This window comes from Stegodyphus dumicola, chromosome 5 (assembly GCF_044657685.1).
Source record: "Stegodyphus dumicola isolate Sdum_Otavi_A_Nest chromosome 5, ASM4465768v1".
NCBI classification, from domain to species: domain Eukaryota; kingdom Metazoa; phylum Arthropoda; class Arachnida; order Araneae; family Eresidae; genus Stegodyphus; species Stegodyphus dumicola.
In genome coordinates, this window is record NC_140772.1 from 49,546,141 (window position 1) to 49,568,995 (window position 22,855).

Consider the following 22,855-nt stretch of genomic DNA (forward strand, 5'->3'; position numbering starts at 1 on the left):
TTTTCTGACACTTGTGTTTTTCTGTTTTCTTTTCGGATATCTGTTACTAAATGTTAGCAAAATGACTATTTTTCTTTAACATGTAATATTGATAGCTTGCTTCTTTTGAAAATGTTCTTAAATAGAACTTGTACGAGTTTTTGGACCTTTAAGTAAACACTTTATATTTAACAAAAAAAATAATAATAATGGGATATTCTATATTTTGTTGCATATCTTTAAGCTTCATACCATAGATTCAACTAATTATTTCATATAAGAACATTCCGTTTGTTCCATTCCTAGATAAGAATTGCTTCTATCAGAGCCTTCAAAAAATATTATCTTTTCTTATTTTTTCTCCAGTTTACTCCAAGATTTAAGTACACAGAATGTAGAGAAGTTTGGTTAACTTCAGGACAGTTGTGTAACAGTCACGAATAAACATTTAGGGTTGTATGTTTAAAATTGTTATCCTTAAAGAACTTGAACGTATTTTGCATTCCAAGATTTCTTATGGATGCTTTCGCATTTTCATTAAGATTATTTATATAAATCATATTATTTTGTATAAACACTTAATTTTCTATTTCAGAGGCAGTGAAACATCCCCAAACCATTATGCCTTTACTCTCGTGTGTTGCTCTCTTTTATAAATTCAACTCTTAATTTGATTTTTGCCATCTATTAATTTGTCTGTCAGATCCAAATATATTAAATTTTGACATTTTTGCAAATATAATAAATAATCAGTAAGATTAAAATAAGAGTAGTCAGTAAGATTAAAATTTCTTTACTTTAAATTTTGTGAATGCCTCAGGCATATTTTCCTTGTTTTCTTGTTGAAAAAGAATTTCCTTCACCCACTGTATTCATGTACCATAAGTGACTCTTCTGAGAACTTCGGGGTTAACATTTATTCCAAACTGTTATTCTAAATTTGCTGAATGTTTACATTACTAATTTTTTGGGTCTTGTTAGATATTTCATAGAATAAATCTGCAATTCTTTGGTGTTATCTGGGAATGTGGTTCATGCTCTAGTGCATTTCCAGATCACAAAACTTCCATCATTTTGCTACAGCAAAAATAGGTCTTTACATTAAGGATTTTTTAAATATATATTTGAAATATTTTAAAAACATGAATTGGTAAATTTCTAGATTAATTGGTTGTTAATTTATAGTGTCTTGCCAAGTTAACTTAAGATAATGAAACCGTTAATATATTTTGGTGAACAATAAAAAAATTCTAAATTCTTCCAAACTCTACAAATTTTGAAAATTCAATATTATTGTGATGTATTTTCATTTAAAACAAAAAATTATAACATAAAATAATGTCTACCAAAACACTTCAACAAAAATTTGAAGTGCCCAAATTAATATGTGAGTTACTGATAAACACTTTTTGATGATATTTATCCTGAGACAAGTAAAGTTTAAAATAGAGAAAAAGTAACATATTTGAAAAAAAAAATAATATATGTATATAGTATGTGTTTGAATGTTTAGTACAACTTCTATACAAAAGAATTTTAAAAATACAAATGTCCAAAACAAAAAGTCATTGTAAATTAACATTTTAATGTATAACATTTCATGTAGTACAAAGTCGAAGAGCCAGAATCATCCAGGCTTCAATAATTTTGGAAATTTTCGAATTTCATATTGTCAGTTAAAATTTAGTAAATAAATCATAAAATCTTTAAAATTAAAGGCATGAAAAGACCACTTGTGAAATAATGAAGCAGTTATGATTTTAAGAGAAGCAGAATTTTTTACTAAGGTTTGTTTTGTTGAACATTTCTTTTGTTGAAATTGTGTAAACAACTTTTTTTTTTTTTTTTTTTTTTTTTTTTTTTTTTTTTGTGTTAATAATTTCTCTGTAATTTTATAAAGAGTCATAACTTATTTGCAGAATTCTATTTCCCAAGTCATGTATTTGCTGTATCGAGAATTGGAACTAAATTAGGAATTGGAATCTTTTCATTCTTAACAACCTCTATATCACTTTTCTATAGAAATCCAGAAAATATTAGTGCCATACTCCAGATTTCAGCATCCATTAAATCATTAATGATTGGAGCATTTGCAGTGGAAGTCTTCAGTTATCAGCATTTCTCTTTATTTCTTCATGTATTCCATTAATCAGAAAATTTATGTCTTTTACTTTCCGAAAATCTTCAATTTATGGTTGTTATCATCATTACCATTATGAAATATGGTAGCTTGACACAATTTTATATTAAATATTTTATAAAAATATTTGCAGATGTACATGTGCTCCCATGACCTTGTAGTACTGTACTATATATATAATGTTTTGTTAAATTTTTGGATGGTTATCTTGCTCACTTTTGAAGTTTAGATTAAATTTGAAAAGACTACATTTTATCTGCATTTCAATGTATGCATCTGATATCCATTGGATGAGTGATAGACGTACAGCTTGAAGAAAAAAGGTGAAGATGTTATGCTAACCTTAAAATTTATGAGCTGAGAAGCTGTCTCTAATTGAAACAATGTTTGCAGCATCCACTAAACTAACGATTTTAAATGTTGCTGAACCTTGGTTACGAAATTATTTTACATTCATTAATATTTGTGTTATCCATGCTTATTTGCTTGATAGATGGTAATGATAATCTTCACTTTTTTAAACTCCCAAAGTCATGATTTTTTTTTATTCCAGAAACTACATCTATATGTTTCTGTAGCATTTTCACATGCCAAAATCACTCACTTTGGAGAGTTTTACTCTTTTAGGTTGCATACAAAAAGTTGATACTCTCCAATAGATGTAAGCAACTTATCATCCTGCCTAGATAAATAACAGAACGCAAGAAGGATGTAAAAGATCCTTTTATTAAGAACTCTATATAGTTGAACAGAAGGCACTTCTTTTGCTTATTAAAAGTTGCTCATTAAATAAAATAATCTTATTATTAACATTTTATTCTTATGGTTCTGTAGTTAGGTTGAATAATTTAGAATATTTGTCAGCTGTTTAAATCAGTTTAGGAAATATTATAGGTGATTCTTTATTCAAACTTATATTTTGATCTATCAGTATACATTTGATAGTCTGATTGTATTCTGTGGTTCTGTATTCAGTTCTGTTACTGGAAGTTAAAATATGAATTTTTTAGTTATATTTTTGTGCTTTATTTTTTTTAATATGCTGCTTCGTTCTTTCATACTCACTCTGTCCCATAATAATAGCAGCAGTTGATGAACTTAATTTGTCTCATAATAATAGAAGCAAAAGAAAATGAGTATAGAATGAAACATTTATTATCAAAAAATTAAATTAGTGTACACAATAAATTAAAAAAAATAATCCTAAATTTTATTTTGAGTGTTCACATAGTTTCTGGATTTTTTAATAATTTTGTTACTACATTTTAGGTAAGATCTCTTGGCTGTGACGATTTGCTTTCCCTGTATGTGTAGACTTAAAATTATTAGAGCCATTATTCTTCATTGCTTTTAGCTTAACTTGCTCAAGTGCAAGAAATGTATTATCCAGTATTTCATGAGAAATATTTTTAAAAGTTATGTTTACTGCTTGTATGGTGTCTCCTTTGCTAAGAGGATTTCAAGTTTTTCTCCATAATCTTTGCATTATGTCCACAGTTTAGTTTTTTCAAAGAATCAATGTTAGCATAAGATTCATCTTGACAATCATTTTTGGAAGCATGTTTTCAAATTCTTGATATGGTCATTTTGTTGCACTTGAACTGTTTTTGCAGCAAACATAATTCCACTTTTCTGCAACTGTTCATTTTTCTTTTGATGCATCAAGTACTGGAAAATTGCAACTCGATCTTTGCTTGAAAACTTTTTTCCCGTCTTACTTTTATAATGGTTTGATATTCAACTGAAATGAAACAATTGACTGCAGTCAGCAGATAAAATTAGAAAAGTAATTATAATTTGTAATAATTATGTTAATCTAAAAATTTAAAGAGGTCAAAACAAATGAAAAATGTTTTGATTTTAATTTAAGGATTCACAGTTTTGCACTACATTATAACTTAATTTTTTTATAATTTGTCAATAATTCCCATTTAAATATTCATTTGCTAATAGGATAGAGATAGAATACTCTATAGAAAGTGCAGAACTAAGTCATCTTTTTTTTTTTTTTTTTTTTGTTTGTTTGTTTCCCAACACTAAGCTATTATTTTTATTTAAATTGTGATACACTGTATGTTCTTTCATACTGCAAAGTAATAAATATAACACGTTTGGAATAATTGTACTTCCATTCACATTGCAAAGCACAAATAATCATTTATTTCAGTTATGTAAATGTTTTATATAAATAAGTAAAGCATTATGTTTTATTTTTTTAGCCAAAAAGTACAAACACTAAATTGTTAAACATTTTATTAAAATTAGTATAATAATTTACAAATTTTTTTTGAAGTTTGTTCATGCTGTATATGTTTGGTGAATGGGGATTTTTTAAAAATTAAATAACACTGCATTTAAGCCTTCCTTGATTATTATTTAACCTGAGATTACCTATTAACAATACTTTGTGAATTCTAACATTTCAACTGCATTCCTTTCTTAATACTTTGTGCATGATGTTAAGATGATACTTTAAAACTTTTTATGAGAAAACTACTTCAGTATAACCAAAGACAGCAGTGCCCACTAACAACAATTGCTGGCTCAAGGTGTAAAGTATTGTGCCAGAATGTTGCAAGCGGTACAGAATATTCCATTGGAACTCTTTATCTGCTGACTAACTGTGATACCTGACTAACCATTTGCTTCATTAATTCAAGTGCTTTCAACATTTGGAGCATGTTTAATTTGTGCATATATCTGGTGTTGGATGGCAAAACTAAAATATTTCTCCAAGTCTAAATTAAAAAACTGAGATGTAAAATAATGATTTTTTATTTCATATTTCAAGATGGCATAACAGAAGAATGTGACTTGAATCCAAGTGCTAAAACTTCTAAGGAACAGAAAAGTGATATATATGCTAGTTGTGAAGATCAACTTCTGACAGATAGATACCATTCTTCTTCACCTGATTATGTAAATATTGGTGCATTCTTTGGAGAACTTCAGGCAGATTCCTCACAGAAAATGTATTCTGCAAATGCTCTTTATAAAAATCCATCAGAAATAAATCATGCTGTATTAAAACCATTAGAACAAGTTTCCAAAAATTTGCATTTTGATGATCAACAGAACGCTAAAGTTATTCAACCTATTATGAAACATCCTGAACTAACATCATGTTCAAATACTTCCAGCAATTTTAATAAAGTAGATCTGGATCAATCTGTTGGACACCAACAATCTGAAGCTCAACTGTATCAGCAACAGAAATGTAAAGACATAGATTCAAGATTTATGTATGAGGATGAGGCTGAATTTGACATAAAAAGAGAGGACTATTATCGTGCTTCCCAAATATACTATGCATCTACAAGAATGAAAAATAAACATAATGCATCTGAGCAGCATACAGAATCAAAAGACATTCTTCCTGCCAGTAGAACACAACCATATGCAAATTTCCCATGGCACACTGCATATGGTAAAGATAAGAAAAATTTGTCAAATCTTGATAAAGATGTGGGAATTCCCCTTCCTGCACCTTCTTGCAAGCTAGTCAATAAAACAAATGCACCAAATGCTAAAAGCAGTTTTCAATCAACGCACTTAAATGATAAAAACCCTTGCAGTAATTCTCTTGATTTCAATCCTCCAGAAAAAATCACGGAACCAAAATTAATCCAAGATTTCACCGTAGCAGGAGTTGTGTGTGAAACAGAAAAGAAAAGTTTAAGTTATGAAGAAATGAGAGGACAACTTTTGCGCAAAAGAGAAGCTCCGCCTCCAAATATTGTACAGGATCGTATCAAAAAGTTTGAAACTGTAGATTATGCTCTTAAAAGTAATAAGAACATGAGTGCTGGAAATGTTACTAGTTCTTCTCTTCCATCAGACACTCCAGTACAAAAGGAAGCTTTTATTAGTAGGGGTCTTGGCAAAAGAAGTAGACTTAAAACAAATCGCATGAGATCAAATAGACGAATTTTACACAGTGATTCAGAAGCAGTGGCTATGGAAGGGACAGATGAGAGCTCTGATGATTTAACAATGAAATCAGCACCAATTTTACTCTCACCATTGTCTTCCGTTTTGGCTGATTTAAGGAAAACTGCCGATTCAGGCAAAGAAAAATATAAGCCTCCTTCAAGAGAACCTGTAATCCATACTAATAATATGAAGGAATATTTTCTTGCATTCAATGATGATACTTCCAAAATGACTAGCCAAAAAACTTATTTGAAAAAGATCAATAAAAGAGTTACAGAATCTCATGTGAATGACACTGCCACTGAATCTCTTGAAAATGGAGAAGCTGAATACTTGCCAATGTGTGGTATAAAGGTTTTAAAAGAACCAGAATATGTAACTATGAGTAGCAGTAAGCTATGTTCAAGCTCTGCTAGTGATCCTAAATTGAAAAATACATCTGAAGGTGAAGAACATGTGTATAATGAACCATTTTCTCCTCCGCAAAGTTTCTTACATGATGTTTATGAAAAACAGAAGACAAAGCAATTTCAGTACCACATGAAGTCCAGCAGTTCAGATGATTCTTTGACTGAAAATATATATGAAAAACCAATGCATAGATATGGATCTTCTAGTGGATCTCGAAGTATGAAAAGTGAATACACTCATAATTCTGTGCAAGAAACCAATTTTGTTTTAATGAGCAGTCTTTCTTGTTCAAATGTGACAGCTGTTGGGAGAAGTAGTGAAGTTGATAATAGAGATTATCTGAGGAGTAACAAGAATAATGCTTCTCGACGAAATATGCATCATTATGAAGAAATGCAGCTCAGTGTTTCTGTTCCTGATTTATTACAGTTACAAGAAATGAAAGACAGTGATGCTTCAGATGCAGATGATGAGGCTAGCAGAGATTTTGATACAACTGCCAATGCCCCTTTGTCTTCATATCAGTCTTCTGTATTAGATCAGTTTCCTATAGAAAATGAGAGAAATATTGAAATGAAGCCTGGGTGTAATTCATCATTTAATTCAGCAATACCATGTAATTCATCATTTAATTCTGAAATTCCACATAATTCTGAAATTCCATGCAAATCTTCATTTAACTCTGAAATTGCTACGTTTGCTCATGAAGATCACCTTAATTCTTCTGATTTGTATTACTTCCATCAGTACAGTTCATCAACAAATAATGTTTCATATCAAAAAGAGCATGAAATTTTACCTCAAGTTAAACCATTACCATCATATGAAGCCGTAACATGTTCAAATTCTGGTTCTGCTTTAGAACTCAATTGTGGTCAGATGGTAATGAAAAAAGAATCATCTGATGATGAAAAGAAAATTCATGTTCGGAAATTGAGAGTATATACCAAAGGCAAAAAGCCTGAAGCGCCAAAAATTTTCCCTGTGCCATTTAATCTAGAAGATTCTGAGATATGTAAAATCATAGAACGAAAAGATGCAAAACATCTCAATTCTGTGCCATCAAGTACTTCCAAACCTATAAATTCTAATGTTCCTGATGATGCTTCTTTACTGGAAAGTGCTCCACAGACAGAAACTAAAGAAATGTGCCATGATAATTCTCTGATTGAATCCTCTTGTGTTTCATATAAGTCATCCTACACTCCTGACATTATACCATCCATAATAGAGGATACAAGATCTTTGCATGAAAAGTCATCAACCTCAAAATCTCCTAATTCTGCTCCTTATTATTATTCTGATTTGTTTGGTCATAGTGAACAGCTATGTTTGAGGAGAAATGAAATGCCATATTTTGATAAGACTAGTCCTCAGAAGAATAATCCTGCTCTTTTAAACAACATTCGATCCAAAAGTCCATCTAGTCTTTGTAAAGGGGATGTTGGAAGAAAAGTTAATAAAATTAATAATAAAGAATATGTTTCTGATGATAAGATTGTACAGAATGAAAAGCCGTTAATAAAATATTGGAAGGGTGAAGGTACCAAATGTAACATTAGAAGTTCTCTTGATATTTTTCAGTGTTCTAAATCTAAATATTTAGATGCAGAGAAAAACAAGTATGAAGCTGGCCATACATTAGAAAAAACTAGATCAAGCAGTACGATGTCATATTTTAAACACAGATCCTCCACGCCAGATCTTAACATTTGTCAGTATCAGTCTGATGAACCAGTTTATGAGAATATTGTATTTCAACCAAAATTACCATTGCAGAAGAGATTATCTCAGTCTCTTGAAGGCATTCCAAATGCACCTGAATTCATTGATGAAAAGAAGGTACAGTGTAGCCCTGTGTATGAAAATATTCAGTTTTTTAATCAGATAGAATCTGTCGAAAAACAAGTCAATACAAATGATCTTCGAAGTGCTTTACCATCTCCTGAAGATATTAAAACATCTAACAGGAGTAGTAAACAAATTTCAAGTGATGCCTGTGTTTTGCATTATCAACAGTTTTCAGAAGTTACACCATCTGCCCAGCCTTACGAAAGTAGCAGAATTGATAAACCTGATTTGTCTGATAATGATATTGATTTTTTAGATCAAAATATGTTACGTCAAGTGAGCAAAAAACATTTTTTTGGTAAAAACATTCGATATAATATCCCGACTTCCAGCTTCAGAAATGAATTATTTAAGAACTCTGAATATCTTAAGGAACCCAGTCTGATAAAGCATGATAAAGGTAACACTTATAGTGAGAATAAGTTACTTGAGGCATCATCAATGAATGCATTTCCTGACGGATTCAAGGACAAACCAAATGAATCAGATAGTACATCAGCCGCTACTTCTTCTTGTGATGAAGGTAATTGTAGCCTCAGACAGCTGAAGCTATGCTTTTGAAATTTTATTTTATTGTATATTTAAGTTTTAAGTAAGCATGGAAATTTCAAAGTTAAAAAAAATATCAACTTATTAAAACTGCAAGTTTGAGAAGAATGTCCATTTCAACTTAATTATGTTATTAAACCTAGTTTAATTTTAAGACTAAAATAAATATTTGTGCAGTCAGTTTTCTTCTAATTTCTTGCTCTGAATTAACATAATTATCTTTTCACTATATTTCTGTCATTAGAAACATAGATAATATAAAAAATAATTATACTTTCAAAGCTTAAAAATTTTCTCATACATAGAGGTTTCAGAATTATGTATACAAATTTTAAAATTAAAGCTTAAGAACATTTATTCAGAAATGTCACGTTAGTAAGTGATGTTTGGAACCAAATTGAATGGACAACATAACTCATGATCAATTGAATAGGATGTAATAGTATTTCAATAGTCATTCGAGTAGGATGCATTGTTACATTACTGCAGAGAGGTCTCGTGCACCTTGCTCAAGCAGCAATGAGCAGAAATGGCTGAATTGTGGTGCATTCTATCATGAATAGTTCTCCAACACACACATATTCAGTCATCAAACATTCACATGTCTACACTAGAGATCATGCTATGTTATTTATTGAATTAGTGATATTTACAATTAAAATTAAGTACTCGGGGAGGGGAGGGGCAAAATTGTCAAGATGCAGGTCTACATTGGAAGGAGTGATTATATGCTAAATTGAGTTCAGGCCATAAAAATTATCCAAGCTTTTTCATTTAATTTTTATCTTTCAAGGGAGGTTTGTATTGAATTTTACATAAAGTCATGAGTAGATCCATTTCACTTGCTGCAGATCCAGGTTTTGGAGGTTAGAGATTACAGCTATCTTATGAAATTTGCTTGTTAAATGCTGTGTTGAATTTTCTAAATTTTTCATCATGGGTGGTTCTGTTTTCTGGTGAGACTACCTTCTCATTTAGAGGTGTTTACGATGGTCATAACACATATGATAATCCACGAGTCTTATTACACTCTTATTGTATAACAGCGGTTCAGCATCAAAGTTTGGATGAGCTAATTAGGGACTGATTTAGGCAATATTTCTTTTGTCACAGGGGTTTTCAGCCTGGGGAGGGAGGTGAATGAGGCCCATCTATTATTTACTTCTTAAGTATTAGTTAAGTATTGAGTATAAAGAAACTATTTTTGTTGAAGTTTTGGTATTTATTGACATTTTGTATATTTTTTTGCTTCCTTGTATGAAGGGAAGATTCGTGGAAAATTTTGGGTGTCGTATTTCAACAGAAATGTTCATTTTGACCGTTCCCAAATCCATTCAGATGCTTTTTTTTGCATGATACCTCTAAGTATGGACAGAATAAAAGTCTAATTTCCAAAATGGATTTTTTTGTGATGTCTGTACATATGCATGTATGTATCTTGCATAACTCAAAAACCATTAGTTGTAGATAGTTGAAATTTATGTATGGAATTTCTGTAATATCTAATTATGCAGCTCGCTTTTTTGTTGCAATCCGCTGTACTGAACTGGTACACTGGTTATCATAAATTAAGGAAAAATCACAAAAATAGCAATAACTCCCTCAAATATAAGTCAAACCATGTAAAATTTGAATATGTTGCCAAGTATGAGTAGCTGAGTAAAATTCCATTATGCAAATTAGTGGCGCTGCACTCGGAATACGTCATCTGCGAGAAGCATAAAATTCCATCTTTGAGAGCAAGCCCACATGTTTCACTGTGATAGTGACATGAGAATCTGAGATAGCCGATTCGTAACAATGATCTCCAGGCATCATTTGCCTGCAAAACTACGATAGAAAGCCATTGGGAGACTAGAGGCAAGAAAAAGTCAAACAGAAGTGGCCAGATGGCTAAATGGGAGTCCTTCTGTGGTTCATAGACTTTGGAGGCAATTTCAAATCACAGATTCGGCGCCTAGGAGGTTCAGCCGAGGACGGCCAACTGCTACGACGAGCGCCAATGACTGATATTTGACACATTATGTGCACTCAGGAATAGAACCGCTACCCCGACTCTTCTTAGATCCTCCCTTGCTGCAGCCACTGGAAGGTTCGTGTCAACATCAACTGTGCGTAGAAGGCTTCACGAAGGTGGTCTGTATGCCAGACGACCAGCCATTTGTGTGCCGCTCACATCACGTCATAGGAGGGACCATTTTCAGTGGGCACATGTCAACTGGACGCCTGATCAATAGAGGGCGGTTCTTTTTATGGATGAGTCCAGGTTTAGTCTAGAAAGCGATAGTAGGTGTTATTTGATATGGAGAGAACCTAGAACCTGTTATCATCCGTCAAACATTCGTGAAAGAGATGCATATGGAAGAGGCAGTGTCTGTGTTTGGGGTGGCATCTCTTTGGGTTGACGCACAGACCTCCATGTTTTTCCAAGGGGAGCCGTGAATGCTTATGTTTATAGAGATGACATCCTTGATGCTTATGTGCGCCCATATGCCGGGGCAATAGGTGATGCTTTCCTGTTACAGGACGACAATGCAAGACCACACAGGGCTCTCATCGTATATGATTATCTTCAACAGGAAACAGTTATGCACATGGAGTGGCCAGCTCGATCCCCGGACTTGAATTCTATTGAGCACGTTTGGGATGCTTTAGGGAGACGTCTAGCTGCTCTCAATCCGCCCCCTTAGACCCTTGCCGCATTTGCAACTGCTTTGCAAGAGCAATGGCTCTCGCTTCGTATGGAACTGATAGACCGCATAATTGAAAGCATCACACATCACTCAATGTGCTGTATTGCTTCTAGAGGCGATCATATTCCATATTGAAGGTACTTTTACTATAGCAACTGACATCTTCGATTTGTTCATTTTATGTGCTAATTTCTATACTACCATAATTGTCTGGTTATGTTATTTGATACCATACTATTGTTATGTTATTTGATACCTTACTATGTGTTGTATATTGTGGATGAGTTTCATAAAATTCTACATGTAACTTTTTCAATAATCGTGATTTTTGTGATTTTTCCTTAATTTATGATAACCAGTGTATATATTTAAAAGTCCTTACCCAGTCTTTGTTTGTGCAATTATTGAACATAATCATATATTTCCAATTACAGAAGTGTTTTTCAGTACGAAATTAGCCTGGATAATTAATTTCAAAATTTGCTATCTTTCATGTCATTTCAACTTAATTTAAGGGATTAATTAAGTTAGAATAATTTGAGGAAGCCAATGCAACAAAAATACAGAAATGTTTTAACTATGAAAATTGGCTCTGTCATATTAAAAAAAAAAAATTTGTTTTTGACAAATAATGAAAGATCTGACTTTTTATGTGGTGTCCTGGCTCCTATACTTATATTTGGGTAATTTTTAAACTCTTTGCGAAAAAATAAAAATAAAAGAAGTTTGGCTCCTGTACAACAAAAATTGATCGGGATATATAATTTCAAAAATTGCAGGTTTTGATGTCATTTTCAACTCTCCTTGAAGAATTTGTTAATTAAATTACAGTAATGCAAGGAAATAAGTTTAGATGAAATGCAACAAAAATATTCATGTGTATATATACTTTATTTTGAATTTAACAAACATTCTCTATTTGTATAAAGCAAATTTAAAGTTAATTAAAATTAAAATTTTAAATTATGAAATTTTAATTGCATACAAATAAATGATTCATTATTGCTGCAAACTTTATTTTGAATATATATATAGAGAGAGCGTTTGTTTCGTATTTATATATATTGAGTATATAAATCAGTGTGTGTGTGTATATACATGCTTTTGCTTAAAAGTCATTGTGATACTGTGGTTCTGGTGAATAATTTTAACACAAGTTAAAATAAAGTGCAGTGAAAAGTGTAAATATAAGATAAATGAAATTATCACTAGAATACTTACAAATAATAAGCGAATTTAAAACTCAAATCGAATTGGAAGTAATATGTTGATAAAAGTTAAGAAAGGCTTTAAACACTTGAATAGAAATACAATGCTTAAATAAGACATAAGCAAAAGTACAAAAAAGTGGTAAATTAGCCCAATTCGAATCTCATTATTGACTCTTCAGGGAAATGCATAATGGTTTTCGAATTCAGCTAATTCCATATCGTGTTTCATAAAAACAGAAAATCGAGACTGTACCCGAAACTTTTTGATTATTTAACTGATAAAGTAACCTAGATAAAAACTTTAGTCTAAATTTCTCTGTTTTGTTTCCCGACATGTCCGCTTGTAAAAGTAAATGAAAAACACATTAATGGTGTGAGGAAAACCTATACAAACCGACCTGGTTAGGCAAATGTACAAAATAAAATAAATAGCAAATTGCAATTAGTCAATAATACGAGATTTTTAGGGAGAACCTACTAGCTTAAAGAGTTTATATATGAGTTTTGCAAAGCTAAGGGGTAGATAATGGTCTAGCTGTAGTGAAAGGGGTGCCTGAGACAAAAAAGGGTTGAAAACCCCTGTTCTGCAGTGATTTGATGGGCAAAATTATAAGTGATTTCTGAAAGACACCTGTGCAGGAAAAGATGAATGATATTCTGCAGTTATTTGCTGTTCTTATATGCTTTCAGCTAACTCAAGCTACTGCATATTTCAGCATTGATCTTAGAAGTATTGTGTGTTGACTGGGATACATTGTTGCTTTTCTAGCATAAGCTATCATATTCGTCATCAATTTTTTCTTCTTAGGTTATGTTAAAGATTCTGTTTAAAGATCCCATTGCATCTTATTCTGATTGTTTAGAGGTCTCATTGCATCTGTTTCTGATCTCGTCACAAGAGTCACTGAACTGCTGGATATGTCTGTGATAATCCTAACATTTTTGCTCAGGTTCACAGAATCCTGCAGTATTGTTGTGAGATTGGAATCATTCATATAGTGGTAAAAAAAAACTTTAAACCTTATTGTTATACATTTTACTGTCATATTGTAAACATCTGGCTAATACCTTCCCTGCAATCTTTTAATTCTTCTCACTGGCTTTCTTCCAGCACTTCTGTGAACATTTGCAAATGTACATTTCTGTATGACTATAGTTTGTTAATGTTTGCCTTGCCACAGGAGTTTGTGAGGGAAATTTTGAATCATTACATGCTGTGTTTTTAGTGCAGATCCAAATCATTGTTTCTTATTCAATTATAATATTCGTAATGCTCTTTTATGTGTTAAATTCTGATTACTATTTGTGGATATAAACTATATTGAAGAAAAGTTGTATGAGTGATAAACTTGTAAAATAGTTTTTTTTTTTTTTTTTTCCTTAAATGCTTTTTTAGAAACTTAGTATTTAGAGTATTTAATTATCTCTCTGATAAAACTCTTCAGTATATTAAGCTAGTATATATTAGATTGTATGCTATATGGAGCACTTTTTTCTCCTTCTAAAACACATTGAAAGCATAGATTTTTTATGTAAGGAAGAATTTAATAAATGTTAAAACTAAAATACTTCAAGCAAGTAATACCTAAATTAGAAAAATCAATGAAATTTTAAGAGGAATTCAATCAGCTTCAATGCTGCTTCGTCAGGAGGAGGAAATGAATTGAAATCTCTCTTCCTTAAAAAATCCTTGCTTTTCTATATCCAGAATTAGCTGCTGAACCATTCCAACGTATTTTAATTATAATAGTTCACCAGAAAATTCTGGCCATTCTCCAGATCAAGGGGAAAAATAACTTCAAATCAAAATTTTGCCTTTAAACAAAGATAACTCCATCCAAAGAATTGAAAGCAAAAGTAAAATAATAAAACACTTTAGTGAAAAACTCAAATCAAAATTTTTATGGCCATGATTATATTATGTTTTTTTTTAAATTGTAATTATATATATTACCACATATATTTTCAGCTATAAAATATTTATATATTCTGAAGTATAATACTGAATGCAATATTTTTATTATTTCCCATGGGCTACAGAGATTTAATTGTTCTATATAGTATTACCATTTAGTTAACTTAGCCAGCAAGAAACAGAAAAATAATTCAACAGGATTTGATATTTTCTGCTCTACATCAAGTAGCAAACTTCAAGGAAGACTGAATTTCTTTGATCTCAGTCAGTGAACATGGCAAATATGCCCCAGTCCACAGGAAAAGGTTAAAAGGCATTTAGGGGAAAAAAGCAAAAGCATTTAGAGGGTTTGCTTAAAAATTGGATTAGTTAAAAAAAAGTTACAATAGGTTGAGAAACTCTTTTTCCAAAAGTGTCATAAAATTTTAATTTATGATAGACATTATTGGCATAAGTTTTCAAAGACTTTGTTTGCTTATAGTATTTGTTATATGAAACTGCTTTAGCTGTGTTCTTTTCTGTGCAAAGAATTTATCTAGCATGATTATAATACCATTAATGTATTTCTAGCCTCTTTAGATTCAGATGGGAGATTCAAAAGTGCAAATAGTAAAGTGAAATATCATGGTTTTTCAAGAGCTTCTTCCAGCTTTGAAAGTAATGTGAAAGAGGTAATAGCTTTTATGCATGTATTGTAAAAATGAAATCATATAAATTAAATCTGTAAGGAAGGGAGAAAATTTTAAATAATAAAGAAAATAATTTGATCCGTTTTCAAGAATGAAGTAACAGTGCGGAATAAAACCCATTTATTGGGGCATGAATAGTATTCCATGCTGTCTATGGAACGATTATCCTTTAGTATTACATGTGATTTCACATATAAGTATTACTGATTTTTAGCATTTTGTTGCTGTTTTTAAATAATCAATAAGTTGATACATATGAAGTAGTTCTTTTTGCATTTCTACAGTAGCTGCAGTCTTATAGAAGAAACGATTTCATTAACATTCATTGTATTTCAAATTAAAACTGCTCTGATGAAAATCCATTGGAATATACTAAATAAAAGAAATGTACTTTAGTTTTATCCCACTTGTAATCTGAATACATTTTTTCTTCTTTTTGCTATTTTTCTTCAAATGCAAATAATGTTAAGTTACATCAAATATCTTTCATTCATGGGCTGATAGAGTTAAAGAAATTATTGAAGAATACAGTGTATTGACTGTATTAGCTTTCAATGAAAATATTTTGTACATGTATGTGTGAAGTAATTTCAACAAATTAATTCAGCTTCCAACAAATTCAACTATTTCTTGTTCATGTATGTATTGGTGAGCTATGTCCACAATGTTGCCATAATGGAAAATTTCCTGTTCTGGGAATTCATAAAAGCAACTGCAAGATAAAAAGACATCTTCCAGCATGTGAGGTAGTAATTAATAATCCCTATAGTTAACATTAATAATCCGTATAGTTGCCACAGTATTGAATGCAAATGCTGTATTCTGCTATTTTCTGGGATGAAGTTCTATGCCTGTTGTTACTTGATCAGTCACATCAACAATGGTTCCATGCTGGTTTGTCATCCAATTGGAAAATGCCTCTTGGAAATGGGAATAGTGTGCTAAAAAATGACAGCACGACCTTGACCAGTCTGAAGTACAAATTTGTTGTCAAAGTGTGTGAGAGTGCTCTTGCTGTCATTGGAAATTGCTTCCCAGACCATAACTCTTGGTGCAGGTCTAAATTGTCAACACTACAGACAGCTTGGTTCCAAGTGCACACCTGCCTTTCTTCTAACCAACATACTGCCATTCCTGGAACCAAGGTAGAAATAATTGTCATCTGAGACTATAACAGATCTTCACTCCACCCTCTAGTGAGCTGTATTTTGATACCTGCAGATGGTGAGTATTTGGAGTTAAGAATATGGCTGCTCAGGACATCTGTTTCAGAGCTGTCCCTCAAGTAACTGATTTGTTACAGGTTGCTGTCACTGTGGTGCCAGCAAAAGTCATATGCCTGCTGAAAATCCAGTTCCATGACCGTGATAACTGCTGCCAACAGGCATCCGCAGTGGATACATCCCAGCCAAGTTTTTCTACAATATCACAAAAACATTCCCCTTCTTTTAGTCCTATTACATGGCCTCATTCAAATTCAAATGCTCTAAACTTGCTATTATCTCTATTCTACTTGTTTATTTATTCTGAATCCATAAATAAGAGTGATCACTGTAATTATTTTCAGGTAACAGTAATTGGAAAAATAATTAAGCTATTGATTATAAAAATAGTGAAAAATGATCCTTTGTATTTTTCAATAAGCTGCCAATTCTGCCTTCTCCTCCTCCTCCTTAAAGGAATTCTTGGCTCAGTATCCAACCTGGAGGATAAATAAAAGCACACGAAGTGTATATTGCATACATAAAGCAAATGTGATTTGCATGTCCATAGTGGCACCATACTTATTTGTCTCGTGCAAAATTTAATACCAGATTTCACCTTTCTAACATAACTTCTTGGCATTGTATTTTATTTTCCATCAGTGTATGTCTATACATACAGTTTGTCACACAAAAAAGTGAACCTGGAAGAAAATGAGCCACAATCACGAAACTCGGCAGAAATGTAGTCTGGTAAGAGATTCGCAGCTGGAAGAGTTTAAAACCACGATTGCTCGTGTCATATGACTATTCAAATGAATCTGTCAACTTGTATGGACGGGATTAGGACTAGAGATGCTTCTGGGATGTAAGCGGTAGTTGTGCGAACAGTTGTTGGACTTTGAAAAGGGTCATATAGTAAGCCTTAAAGAAGCAGGTTGGTTGAAGAGGCGTATTGGCTGCCATCTCGGTCAGAGTGATATATTAGATACTCATTGTTGGTGACAATGGATCACAAAAGGGATAATCTACTGTTGTGGAAGATCAGAATGTCCCAGGAACACAAATAAGCTCGAAGATCGCCCAATCATAAAAGTGGCCACTTCTGCACCAATAATGCCACTAGCATCGATTCAATGCCATTTACCACCTTCCAGGCATCTGGTGATATCAAGGGAAAACATTCAGAGATGACTGGCCTACGTGGTATATACTGCCGATGTCCATTGAAAAGCCTACCACTGACCCATCATAAGCAATGTCAGCTGGATTTTTGCTGAACTCTGGCAAGCTGGAGTGTGACTGACTGGGGGCGTGTGATCTTCATTAATGAATCCCTGTTCATTTTCAATGCAGGCGACCAATGCACACATGTGTGGAGGTGGCCAGGCCAGCGGTCTGATCCGGTGTTTCTTTTCAAGCAGCATACGGCAGTTATTCAAGCTGTGACAGTGTGGGGAGTAATATGTTGGGACACATGATCACCTATAGTCATCCTTCAAGGCACTATGTTGGCTCGCAGTGGACGTTTTGACACCGATTGCACTGCCTATGCTATCAAGTCGCACAGGTGCCATTTATCAGCAAGACAGTGCTTGTGCATGAACTGCGCAGCTCTTCCAACAATATTTTCAAGGATATGATATACTCCGGTAGCTTGCCAGGTTATCAGACCTCTTGCCAATTGAGCACATTTGGGACATGCTTGGAAGGCAACTGTAGCTGTCCTGGAATATTGGTGAACTAACTGCTCAGTTGCAAAGATTAAGGCATGATCTTTCACAGAAGGTCACAGGTGACCTATTTGATTTGATGACACATCGGCTTGTATATCTGCCAGAGGTGGCAATACTACTTACTTATTTGTAACATTTTTCATGCCATAATTTCTTAATAAAATGATCTTTTGTTCTGAATTTGTAATCATTTGTTTATCTCCTCATACACTGATACATGTTAAGTTTCGTGATAGTAGTTCACTTCCCTCTGGGTGTATATATTTTTTGTTGCAGAGTTGATATTAAATTTTTATATATATTATATAACAAATCAAGTTGTATTTTTTTAAAAAAAACTCTTATTAACATGTAGGAGAACATAAGTTTTCTTAGTATAATGTTTTTTCTTTTATTTTTCACAGCCAAGCTATGTAAAGAAACTTGTCCAGCAGTCAGAAGGCCTTATGTGTAAAGGAAAGAGATTAAGTGTATCAGCGGGTGATCTTCTAGGGAAAACAGTTAGTTTAAAAATTTAAATCAAATTAATAACTTTATTGAAATTTGAAAGCATAATTTGTGATTAATGATTTTAAATTTTCTGTTCTTTGAATACTATAATAGAGCTTTAGCTTATTTAAATAAAGTGTTTAAGATAAGATAAAAATTTCCAACAAAGATAAATTTAGAGAGAAAAATGCTATTTTTATAATTTTATATATTTATATGTTTCTGAAATGAGTTATAAGTTTTGAGTATATTGTTTTTTACAGTAAATACAAATGATAAGCAAGAATAATCCTTAGTTTTTAGTATTCTTATATGGCTAGATTTATATTGTAGAATTGTAGTGTGCAAATGTAATAGAATTTTAAGGAATAATTAGAAACGTACACCTTTATGAATAAGAATGTGTAAATTTATTTAAACAGTTTCATTATTTATTAACTGTAAGAATAAAATTTAAAAAAATGTTAAAAATCTTTTCTGTTAATTGTGACTTTCATTTTTCATGGTGGGAAAGAAATTATTTTTTTAGGAATTTTTTTCTAAGCTTACTTATTTACTTCCTAACAGTGTTGAGCTCTCTGTGGTCTAGTGGATAAGATCACTAATAATGATAATTTGAAGTTAATCATGCCCAACAAACATGATGTCATTTAGATATTTTCCTGGTTTTCCAATTTTAACATGAATATGGGTCAATTTCTGTTAGAAAAGGCTTTACAAAGATAGAAAATGTCTTACAAAGATATTCTTCTGCTCTGCCGGATTGTCCAAGTATGCTTTGCTGTAGTCAAGTAATCATTACTGACTAATATGTTTTGAAGTAATTTTTGATTGCTTCCATTCTTTTTTCGCTGTATTTTTTGCTAGGTAGTTTTTATAGATCTTTGAGTAATGTTATATGCCATTGTCTTATTTGTAATCAAATTTAGTAAGATATTGAATAAGAATTTTGTAGTATGTAGTATATTTCCTGATTACTTGTTCAATTAATTATGCAAAGTTCTGTTGCTTATTTAGTAGTTAAGCACCATCAAATTCAAATAAGATTTTTGGTCACCATAGTTTTGTCCCCTTCCCCCAGTGTATGAATTCTTGGTTTCTCCTATGATTTAATTTTACTTGTTGCTTCCTTTCTCTACCAAAAAGCATTCAAATTTATATTTATTTTTCTGGAGTAATTCATAGTTCAAACATCCTGTCTTTATGTATTTCCTGCCAATTTCTTAAGTGCTTTGTTAAGTTTGACTTGTGTTGTAATGATCCTTTTCTAAATAACTGATTTTGTTAATCCTTTTGCATCAATTCATGTATTGCTCCTTTTTAGTCTCTGAAGCTACCTATTTAAAGAAATTTTACATTCTCTTTAGTGAATTCAGGTGGTTGGTCTCCTCTCTAAAAATCTCTTCTCTGTATCAAGAATGTATTTTTCAGCATTTGATGTTCTTTGCAATAATTCACTACATATTATGATTTTTGAAAGCCTTTATTCTGCTTCATTGTTTTTAGACAGTTTTGATACCTTATATATTTTTGTTATATTGTTTGTAGACAATTTTGATATCTTTAGGTTTGAAGTACTTCAGAAATTTATATATTGCAATTTTGCAGGGGGCAAGCACATTCTATTAAAAACCAAAATTACTGAGCAGCATTAGAAACACACATATTCATATGTATAAATGGCAAAATTATCATGAATTAGTTGCAAGAAATGGAAAAAAGTTATTCTATACTTTTGCATAGAACTGTATAATATATCTTTTATTGGATTATTTATGTCAATAAGTTTTATTATTCTAATAGTAGTACAGTGCAAAATCTAAAATCTGGACATCCAATACCTAGAATGATATAAAATCCCGATCACCAGCAATTTTTTTTTTAAACTTATTTTTGCATGCTTTATGCTTGCCCATTTGATATTTTTTCGTAATAAAATGTGGAGAATCAAAGTTTGAAATTTCACTTAAGCAGAAAACAAAATACAAGAAAAACTGAGGAAACAATCATTTATTAGCATAATTCTGTATGATCAGTAATTTGGCTGTGTAGCCACTCTTTTTGCATATAATTGATTTTTGCTCTTTTTGCTCAAACATACTGATTTTATATCTGCTGAATAATTTATATACCTGATGCCAACCTGGCATATCATTATTTCTTGATTTCATATTGGAATTGCTATCAATACACGGCAGCTTGAGAATTGACTCGCAGAGTGATGTCTAAACAATTTTTTCTTTTAAATATTAGTAACTTAACTTTTAAATAGTAGTAACTTTTAAATATTAGTAACTGAAAACTGAAGAGCAAGGTTTTACATTGACATTATGCATAGTGGTGAATACAAACTTTAGCTAACACTGCTGTAAAGTCTCTTGTGTGTTAAGAAGGAAAAATTTCTACCATATGAAAAAAAGTAGATTATGCAAATACTCATATGCCAAAAGATTAGATTTAATGCTGTTTGAATTGAGAATAAATAATTTATTATTCATATGAGCCCAGGACCAGTGCCAGAGATGGTGTGGCTGCACTGGGTAACAGATTTTAGGGGAGGCAAAATTTTTAGAATTTAGAGAAGAAACTGGGATGCAAAATTTTTGGAATTTAAGAAGGTGCTTGGCAGCAGAATTTCGGTCTCACAGAGACTGCACCAGGACACAAAATGCCTTAACTAAGCCTTAAGTATATGTGGCATATTATGTATCAGGACTCGCAAGCCTTAAGCGTGGGCAGGAAATGAGGGTAGTATAATAAATAATTAAACTAGTATAATTCAGGCTTAACATCAGTTTGCAACAGAAGCAAGACAAAATTTAGTGAAAAAACATGTATTTAGTTGCCAATCTTATGATATGTTGCCGATAGTATGTAACGGACACTAATTAAGCTTTATGATGATAGGCACGAATTTGAAGGTTTTCACATATCGCTGATAAAAAGAGAAATTTTCCAGTTAGTGGAATTTGTGAAGAAATGTGGAGAAGTGGTAATAAATGAAAATGATAAAACAAGTTTTTCATTACGATGATGATGCTCCAATCATCAGCCAACTAAAAGATATTGAAATCTGTAGTGTGGTTGTAAATCCATAAAATATTGTTACCTATAGGGAAGAAAGTGAGAATTCGTTGAATTTTGATTGGCATTTTAGTGGAAATTTTCAACACAGCAATTACAGGACTTGAATAGTGAAGCTTTGTAAATGAACAAGAATTATTGCCTATCTGTAATATTAAAAAGAAACTATTAAGATAAAAGAATGAAGCAATTTAAATAACTTGCATTGAAGGAAATGTTTCTTAAAGCAAACAAACAAGTATTCACCCTTTCTTTTCTTTTTTCTTTTCTTTTTTTGTAAATTTTGATTCCTTTAAGGTTATAATTTTATTATTTCATATTTTTAATTGTATAATTTTTGCATGCTGTCTTACTAGATTTAAACTGCTGATCTAATTTCGAGAAAAATCTCAAATACAGAATCGAAGTCCTAACGATTCTAGATCTTGGACTTAGTACTGTAATATTAAATGTTTTTTACTATTCTTGCTTTTCAGCTAAAATTTTCTTTTCTCCCGCTTTTTCAAATTCTGATAGTAAATTTTCCTTTCTTTAAATTCATAGTTTGCATTAAAATGTAAAAATTTAAATTGATCATAAATTTTCTTCTAGCATGAAGAATTGGTGCTTCTCTTAATTCAGCTGAGACGTAATCAGGCAAAAATCTTAAGGTCTAAAGAAAAATTAGAGCAACAGTTGGAGAATGAGCAGAAGTTACCTCAACAGTAAGTGAAAAAAAATTGTAAATTTTAATAAGAAATAAATCTTAGAGGCCAAAGATTTATGAACATTGAACTCTGACCATCCATAACATATTGGTGTGTCACAAAAAATTTTTTAATTTGATTAAAATTTTTGTATACCATTTATAAATTTTGTCATTGTTATTTTAATGTAGAAAGCCATTGTATATTTCTTTGCATAGTTTCTCAAAAATGTCAAGAGTTAAAGCCTTGAATTTATATTTTTCAACAGAAATAATGCTTTAAAATTT

At 31.6% G+C, this 22,855-nt stretch overlaps 1 protein-coding gene across 5 annotated transcripts in view; it reads left to right on the top strand.

The window, feature by feature from the left end:
- The window catches only part of LOC118198148 (uncharacterized), a 146,369-nt gene that overhangs the window by 37,843 nt on the left and 85,671 nt on the right, over positions 1-22,855 (top strand). For all 5 annotated transcript variants that reach the window (XR_015041113.1, XM_085816636.1, XM_085816632.1 and 2 more), the window contains exons 8-11: positions 4,911-8,837; positions 15,253-15,353; positions 18,714-18,809; positions 22,474-22,586. Coding sequence is in view for 4 of the 5 variants with exons in the window: in XM_085816636.1 (XP_085672762.1) it covers positions 4,911-8,837; positions 15,253-15,353; positions 18,714-18,809; positions 22,474-22,586 (4,237 nt within the window). In the remaining variant the exon portion in view is untranslated. The remainder of the gene's footprint in view (positions 1-4,910; positions 8,838-15,252; positions 15,354-18,713; positions 18,810-22,473; positions 22,587-22,855) is intronic.